Source organism: Primulina tabacum, chromosome 6 (genome assembly GCF_025594145.1).
Source record: "Primulina tabacum isolate GXHZ01 chromosome 6, ASM2559414v2, whole genome shotgun sequence".
Classification (NCBI taxonomy): domain Eukaryota; kingdom Viridiplantae; phylum Streptophyta; class Magnoliopsida; order Lamiales; family Gesneriaceae; genus Primulina; species Primulina tabacum.
This window is the reverse complement of record NC_134555.1, coordinates 97,291-106,468: the sequence shown is the minus strand read 5'-3', so window position 1 is coordinate 106,468 and position 9,178 is coordinate 97,291. Positions and strand designations below refer to the sequence as shown.

Genomic DNA, 9,178 nt, shown 5'->3' with positions numbered 1-9,178 from the left:
TTGAGGTAAATATTTAGTTTTTATTATGACTATCATGTTCCGAAATTTATAACTATTTTTTTTAATATAAGTTTATAACTATTTTTAGACTAAGTAAAAAACTCGTAACTATAACTAAAAAATCCATCTAATATCATCACATCTGATATTAAAAAGTTTACATTCTTTATGAGCTACTTTTTCTAGCAAGATAGTTCAATATTTTTCACTTGAAATGACATGGATTTTGATGATACCAAAATTTTACAACGGGTTCGGTCTGGAGAGCGGGTCTTCGAATGGTCGGGTCGGAATCCAGGTTATGCACAGACGAAAATAGGGTTTGGGGGCACCGGAGTTTTTTTCGACGTGACCCCTCTGATGCTTAAGTCAGTTCGGAGAGCAAACTTAAGGACGAAATATGATAGTGCCAGATGAATGAGAGAATGTGAATGAATAAAACCGTAGCACGTACCTGATATTTATAGATGAGGGTTTAGTTACCTTGCTGGCCTAGGACTTCTGCCGAGATAGAGTCCTACCTGGGTTAGGAGACTTCAAACACTAGGACTCCATCCTGCGGCGGCTAGGATTCTTGTCTTATCCTGGCTAGATTTACCCGAATCCCAGATTCATCGGGACCCTTGTCTATCTTCATATCCTTTAGTTGCGTCAGAGCTCACGGTTCCCACCTTTTTTATGGGCTCGGGCTTTCCGATCCCTTCATGACTCCTGATAGTGGGCTCGGAATTATGGGCTTGGACTCCTGATAGTGGGCTCGGATCCTCCCAAGTGTACCAAATTTAGGGGGTATCAATAGTATCTCCCCCATTTAATCTAAAAGAAGTATGAAGTTTAGATAAGAAGTCTGGTCAGACACCAAGCCCTTCTCCTCGTGTTCTTCTTCCCCTATTTTTATTTTTTATTTTCTATTTTTTAATTTTTTTATTTTGAAGTGTGTTTCTTCATTCCCATGTGGTATATCGGACGGTCCTAGAGTCGATCCGCGTGAAGCCTAAACGGACTGGTGAGATTTTCTAACAGCTCGGTTTCCGAGGTGCCTATACGTCTGCCCGAGAGAATCCGGACCCCAGACAATTCATTGCAGGTAATACTTCCAAAGAATTCTGATACAACAATCTTTTTCAGCACCATCTGCTCCTTTCTAAGCATAAAAAAGTAGAGACCTTCGTCAGTTGCAAGATCCGAAGTGTGGATAACATCCAGTCGCCTCTTGTATTCAATCTCAATTGCCTTCTGTTTATCAATTGCAGTTAATCTATTTTGTTGGATGGTTTGAAGGTCATGAATCTTAGTCCAGGTGAACATGACTTTATTGAAGTCATAATCTTCAATGATATTTTTCCATGTCTCACTTCCTACAAGTCTTGGATTCGGATTGTTAGAGCTGCTGGATCTATCCATCTGTGCTTAACTGTTACTGTCTAATAAAGTTGATCATATTTATAGACAAATTTCAACTGAAGAAATAGTAGAAGACGAAGAGACATCAGTCAACAGAATTCAGAATGAGTTTCTCTTACTTTTATTCTCTTATATGCACTTATTTAGGGGGAAAGTCGACTCTTAAAAGGTTAACTGATAAGACAATAGTCATATGGTTCTCAACTGAACTGATTCAGTTTTCAACTGATCACTAAGTTATTGACTAAATTGATCTTATCATATAAGTTAACTGATTAATCGATAAGCTTTCCATATTAAGTGATGTGGCTGCTCACTCCGAGAAGATTATCACCTGAATCTGATAATAAGAAGAAAATTGTTGGAATAAAAGCACCACTGATCATCATCACTGGCCCAACGATTCTACTTTTTGCCAGACCAAATGGCGTGGTGATCCGAGAAAAGATGGATGCAACTACTTCAGGGCTGAGCATTTCTCATACACTATTTGAGAAAGGTAAGGCAAAATAATTGAAGAGCCCAGACCAACCAACCCCATTCAGACTCGTATCGACCTAATTTGGAAAAAGGTAAATGAGTTTTCTGAATCAAAGTTAAAAACTTAAAATGAATGTGTCAGATACAGAACTGAAGTGTTTGTCAAGCAACTGCAGAGAAAATCAGTTTTGAGTAAATTCGTTGCTTTGGAAACTATAGTTCTGAGAATGGTCAAAGATGCAACAGTTGTTCAGACACTAGAAATGATGACTTATTTCTTTGATCTGATGCGAGCCAAGAAGCTAGCTCAAATAATAGCTCAGCTATGCAAGAATTATGATCCCACCAGTCCAACTGCCTACAATGATAAAGTAGTTTATGATCAGTTGGACACGGATCTTTTATCACTGCAGATGAAGATCAAAGATTGGGAAATGGGTCAAGAGCTGACTATTCCTACAACCTCCCAAAGTTTATCCTCAAAAGAGGAGGCTGAACCTTTACCTCAACAGCCAGAGCCATCGCAAGAAGCAGTTGCTCAAATACCTGAACAAGAAATTGCTACTTTCTCAAATGATGCTCAACTATTAACTTCTGATCATCAATATTCTCCTATAGGTTCTCAAATCTACACTGAAGCTGAATTATCACCGGCTAATATCGACGAAGTCATACAATCAGTCGCAGCTGAAATTTAGTTGAGTGTTGAAGGACCTAGCCCAACTGAACAACCAGCCTCAAAGGCTATTTTGCAAGTAACTGAGGAACCAGTTCAGTCGTCTGCCATGACTGAACAGGTAGTCCTACCTGAAACTGAAGTGGCTCAGTTGCACTCACCTCTAACTGAAGCAGAGTCAACTGAAGAGCCAACTGATGTATCAGCTGACCAACCAACTGAAGAGCCTTCGAGCTCAACTGCTGTTCCGACGACCACTTCTCCTCCAGAACTCCAACAGAAAGAAGTTCCAGAAATCGTCGTTGTTGCGACTGAATCAACTGACCAGGCCTTGATGATTTTTAATGAACAAGAAAATGAGCAAGAGCCAGAATTCTCTGAAGCTATGTCTCCTGATATACCAATGACAACTGATTCAATGATAGAAGATATTCAGTCCAACCTTCTGCATTTAGTCTCTTATATTTCCGACATCAAGTCAACTCAACTGCTGCACACCTTAAAAATTGATCGTATGAAGGAGACCACAATGAAGAACCTGCAACAGGTCACAAAGGACATCACCACTTTATTTCTCCAGCTAGATCAATTGAGGAAAGACCGAGTGATAGTTCAAGCACATTTCCAAACTCAAGACATGTTCAAGAATCGCATTGAATTCTTGGAAACTGTCGTGACAAAGAGAATGGATTTGATGCAATAACAAATAATGAATGCAATATCAAATATCACCTCGAAAGTTCGCGCTTTATCCAACAGAGTTGGTGACTTTGACAAAAAAGGGGAAGAGGTAACAGAACAACATCAACTATCCAATTAAAGACCGAGTCAACTGACTGATCAAGAACCAGCCGATAAACGAGCCAAGCATTGATGAAGTCCAGATCAGTTAAAAGACCGTCTTCATAATTCAGTTGAGAAAATTTTGGTAGATTTTGAGGATTTTAGTCAGTAGCAGATTCTTTTATTCTTTCATTCTTTGTACGAATCTGTACATTGAAAGAGTTGTTAATAAAAGATTATTTTATCTACAAAGAGTTCAGTTTGATCAGTTCATATATTCTAGGTTTTGTCAAACACCTAAAAAGGAGAAATTGTTGGAAACTTAATTTCAGATTTTGACAAAATGAGCGTAAAAAGGATGAACAATTGATCAAGAAGACTAAAACAAATTGTAAACTGACAGTTGTCCGAACTGAAGATCAGTGCGTATTTAAGGCAACTAAATCAAGCTAACTGAACTACTTAATCAACTGGATGATCAGTTGGAAACTGATTAGTTGAACTATATCCTATCAGCTTTGTCAACTGATAAATCAGTTTGACACGTCATCAGTTATGGAACGTAGCTATCAACCGACAATTGTACAAGAGCATACTGCAACGTATAAGTGGGAACTCCGCATTTCAGAAAAACTTCAGTGTACGATTGTCAGAAAAATATTGACATGGATATTCAACGGATATAAAGTTTCAAATATAATGGATTTATTGTCACCGTTGGAAGCAAGTATATTAATAGTCGAGAAGATCAGCTAACAAAGTGACTATCGACAATCAAGAGAAATCTATAATCAAGAAATCAAGCAATCAGTTTTTCAAGCAAAACTCGGTATTCTATATCTCTCAAAATATCACGCTAAATATATATATTCTTAGCATTCAAGGCTATATTTCGAGCTTAAAAGCACAAACTTACTACTGTATTATTGATCTTGTATAGATCATTTGTGCTGAGTAGTTACATATCAGTTAAGTACCGATAATTGTATTGAAACTAAGAGTTTTAGTTTTGGCATTGTTAAGTCCAAAAACTGAAGTGAGTTTGTACAAATCATTGTATAGATCAAATTTTTTTAGTAGATATCCTATCTTCGAGATAGAAAGGGTGACGTAGGAGTGTTTGAAATGTCCGAACATCCATAAATCTTGTGCCTCTTTATTTCAGTTTTTATTCTATCTATCAGTTTATTTCCACATTTTTTTTAGTTAACTGATTGACATTGACAAGCAAGATTCCAGAATTCAGTTTGTCACCAAACTGATTCTTAAGAGAAGAGTTTGAAAAAATTGTCAAGTGTTTATTCAACCCCCCTCATCCCTTCTAAACATTTTTCACACCCAATCGATCCTAACAAGCTATGTGGTTGAGGTTGAGTACATGGTACTCTTAATGAAGTTCAAGTCTTAATTAGCTAGAGACATAATTTGAAACTTCACCTATTGAATATAAGAAATGGTGCCGTTTCTAGCAAGTTAGTGGTTTAATATTGTAAATGTTCATGAATCAAAGATCGAGCAGAAGGCCATAATAGTGCTAAATGTTTTGAACATACTTGAAATATGAGATAGTTCATATGTGGCGTATTTCCGGTATTTTCTCAAGAGACGAAGTTCAAAGCAAATGCTCATTATCATCTTGCAGAATACTTTGAAGTACTTTACTAATTGAAGGTTAAAATTGAGAGATACCTTCTTGTATGTGTGAATCTATCAGAATTAATATGGAGATAATATTACAATCTAGTGGGGGATTGTAAAAGATTGTAATTGAAGCAACATTAAAACATAAAAATGTCAAACCAACTCTCACAACTTTTGGGTTGTATCATTGTCTCTCTTGGTTATATAATTTGATTCCAAAATGCATCTAAATCAATTATTTACTAAAAGTTGCATTGTTAATGTACACATTCATTCATGAAAAGACACATTTATTCATGGAAAGACACATAGATTCATGAAATGACACAACTCTCCATTGCAATTCTTGTATATCTATAAATATATGTTCTCCAATACAATATGATTGCTACATTATTGTATTGAAGTGTTTGTTGTATTTTGGGGGTAATTTGCTGCCAAAACTCATTAGCAAACTTTGAGAAGTGAGAGCAAATAAAACCTTAAAAGAAAATATTCTTGATACGCCTCAAACACGAGTTTTTCCCAACACTAATTCTTTATTCTCTATTGCATATTGTTTTTATCTATATGCACCAACAGATTTTTCCACAATATATATGTCCAATATAGATTCACAAACACATCATGGGAAACATTTTACAATTGAGACAAACAACCCAATTATTATTGCATACGTATCATATATTTTACAACGAATCATTTATTATGTTAATTTCTAAGGAATAAACAAAAAAATATGATCATGTTTATAGTTTCAAAATATGACTTGAGAATTTACTTATTAGGGCATCGCGGTGAAACTGTCCCCACATTTCTTACATTAACGTTGTTGCAAACTGCTGTAACTTTTTCAACACCAATATCTTCATTGCCCGCCAAATTCACATTTTGCATCACTATCCCTTGGCATGGATGGCTTTGACTGCAGTCGAAGTTGATAGCTACTTTGGATGCACTTGTTCCGGTGATGTTTCGAAAGACGATATTTTTTACTTGTACGGCGGAGCTCTGAAAATGAATTAAATAGACTAATTTTCTTCGGGTTTTAATTATATATATGCATGTTGACAATTTATAATTTTTTAAGTTACCTGTTTTTTGCAAGGACCATCTTGATCACAATAATATTGGTCTATGATTATTGGGTCTTTCACATCTTTCATCTCCACGTTTTGAAAAGTGATGTTGCTTGAACTTCCCGACCCACCCTATAGATATATATATATATATATATGTATATATATATATGTATATATATATATGTATATATATATATATGTATGTAGGAATTGATCGATATAGCTAGTAATACATGATCACAAAAAATCTATATATACACAATATGCATGCATGGTTTGGCAATTCGCGGCTAGGTGCATAGTTATACGTAACTAGGTACAAGTTTATTATATATGCACCTGCCATGTTTTAATTCTAACCCCGTTTGTGGTTCCAAAAAGCTTTGCTCCATTAACCACGACATCTGAGACGTGAGCTATGGAATTTCTCGAACCTAAGCTTCCAATACTGATTTCAATTAAACGGTACTCAAGTCAATGCACGTACGTCGATATTTATGCTGAACACTAAATTCAAATAAGGAAACCTGATGCCATGGCCAGGTCCACATGTGATGTTGGTGGCTTGAATCTTCTCCGATCTATTCGCTACCGAAATGCAGTCATCACCTTAATTTTTCCAAGAAAGAAATTATTTAGTTTCAAATGAGGATCAAGTGTGGCATGACACGTCAATAATACAATATTAATGGAACTTATAATCTTCCAAGTTTCAATTTGCCAGCCGATTGTGATTACAGATACTGTATTAATTAATGATCTTGTGAGATCAAATTAATGTTGATGAAGTACGTACGTACCTGTGGCTATGGTGGTATTTGTGATTTGAATGTTTTGTGTGGCAGTGATATGGATTCCATCAGTATTAGGACTTCCCTCTGGAGCATGTACCACAAGATTGGAAGCTTCGACATATGTACAATTTTGAAAGGACAAATGCATTTGTTGGGCATTTTGGATCCTCAGATCCTTCACCACTAAATTTTTGCACTTGTAGAAGGTTAAAGCCTGCACTTATTTCATCTATATGAGACCAATCGGGGGCGCGCACACACACATATGTTTTAATTTAAGATACTGGATCTACCTACTTCAATCCGCAAAAAAATATGTTAACCAAATATGAAATATTACTCCTGAAAATTAGGGAAATTAGTCAATTTAGTCTACTAATATATCATATATATTTTTTGTTTTCATTTTCTAACTTATGAAAGTTGGTTTTTATTCATATAACTTTGTTTTTTGTTCGTTTTTAGATATATTTTGTCGGAGTACTGACATGATATCAGACATGTAAGCATTTTATGGTGTACACGTAAGTATTTTTGGCTCCACATTAGCTATCCGGTGAAATTATAAGATTAAAAATCAATTAATAAAAAATAGATCCAACTTTGATAAATTAGAACATGACAATTTAAATGATGGATTTTTACAATTTTTCCTAAAAATTATTTGTTGTAATTTTATGGGACCAATTAGATTGATCGGCCACTGTCGAAAATCTAAAATTTCATAGAGTAAAATGGCAACATAAGTAAACCCTTTTAAATTTATATTTAGATGAATAGAAGAAAAATGAGGACGTGTGAAACAGTACCGTTGGAGCACCCTTGCATGGCTGCAAATTAAAAGAAAAAATGGAAAGAAAAGGAAAAAAGATACAGAATCGTTAGTTCAAGCTATAGAATAGCAAGTGATCATGTATGTGATATAAAAGGATTGAATATATAATGCATGAACTTTTTTTTTTAAAATAAAAAATTGTCACCTTCTTCTTATTTATTTTGCAAGAATTCTCCCACCAAACATTTCCATTTCCATCAATGGTTCCACCTCCTCCAACCGACAGATTAATCACTTTGTCAAAAACAAGCCAATGTCTGGCATCTTTCTTATAGTTGGAACGATCATCTGATGCGATTATGGTTCCAGCAATCTGTATGCATATGTGCGTGTGTAAAGTAATTTTGAATAAGTTTCTAGCACATTTATCGATCCATATATTTAAATTGTTCTTGCCTGCACTGTAATGTCTGATTTGCAAGGGCCTTTAAACCTTATCGGTTTCAAACGATAAGAATTAGATTTTGTACTTGGCACCACAAATTTAACTTTTGATGACAATGAACAAGCTTCTTTCCACGCCTTCTGAAATGCCTGATCACATGTATATAACAAATGCGTGTAGCATATATTTAAACAACGCAGGGCATGCAGGTGCAGCACTTTACCTTACTATCATCAGTTTTTCCATCACCTTTAGCTCCATAATTGAGTACATCAACTGTTTTATCTGATGACACAAGTCTTGTCAGCTTCTTGAAATAGGGCAAGTTCCCTGATTTACAAAATTTGACACCTCTTATCGGGTTATAGTATGAAGAATAAACTCCACCATATTCTAGTTCTTCAATGTAATTGTCGAGTAAATCTTTATGAATTCTAGAAATGCAACATGGGCTTAAAGACAAAAGCACAATGATTAAGTATGGCAAATTATAATGATCTTCAGGACTCATATTTTTGTAGAAAAAATTCCTCGTATATTTATAGAAAAGAACAATCAATGATATCTAAAAATGAACTTTGTTGGATATGATTGATTAATATTATTAATTGTGGTGCAAGAGGCATGAATATAGGATGCAATAAAAATTAATTAAACTTTGTGTATTTATAGAATTAAGTGGGGTTGTGCTCATTTGTTTTACGACTCTTTTAGTATGGGAATGAATGGGGTTGGCAAGGTTTAAGCGTAAGGGTTTCTAAAGCATACAGTTGCTTACTTTTACTCCTTGCTTGCATAAGTATAATTTTCCTCACACCTACCCACGGAATTTTAAAATAATCATCGTATATTATTATTTAATTTTATAATTAACTTCTAATCACTTCAGTTAATATGGATTTGGATATATTGACACGCATGCATATATATAAATTTGTGGTGTGTGGATCCGTCAATTATGTCATGATTAGTTTTACTTCGAAATAAAGCACTTGGATTCTCGTAATCATCAAATGTGAAATGATAACCACTAAAATGTTACAATAATTGTCATAGGTCAATCATAATTACGTGTATTTATAAAGTTTTAAATACGTA

At 34.9% G+C, this 9,178-nt stretch overlaps 1 protein-coding gene across 1 annotated transcript; it reads right to left on the bottom strand.

Moving 5' to 3' along the window:
* Positions 1–5,614: 5,614 nt before the first annotated feature.
* Positions 5,615–8,692, bottom strand: LOC142547946 (polygalacturonase-like). The gene is made up of 9 exons (XM_075656323.1): positions 8,304–8,692; positions 8,092–8,229; positions 7,841–8,008; positions 7,670–7,690; positions 6,867–7,074; positions 6,594–6,675; positions 6,427–6,514; positions 6,079–6,195; positions 5,615–5,995 (listed from the first exon to the last, which is right to left on the bottom strand). The coding sequence occupies exons 1-9, from the start codon at positions 8,589–8,591 to the stop codon at positions 5,762–5,764; spliced, it is 1,344 nt and encodes a 447-aa protein (XP_075512438.1). The 5' UTR covers positions 8,592–8,692; the 3' UTR covers positions 5,615–5,761.
* Between the last annotated feature and the right edge of the window lie 486 nt (positions 8,693–9,178).

Bases quoted from the DNA above. Each gene is read 5' to 3' on its own strand.
- LOC142547946 (XM_075656323.1), bottom strand. From the start codon at position 8,591: ATGAGTCCTGAAGATCATTATAATTTGCCATACTTAATCATTGTGCTT. The intron at 8,009-8,091 runs GCAAGAACAATT...ATATGCATACAG, and splicing joins AATCAGACATTACAGTGCAG to ATTGCTGGAACCATAATCGC. The intron at 6,676-6,866 runs GTACGTACGTAC...GGAAAAATTAAG, and splicing joins AAATACCACCATAGCCACAG to GTGATGACTGCATTTCGGTA.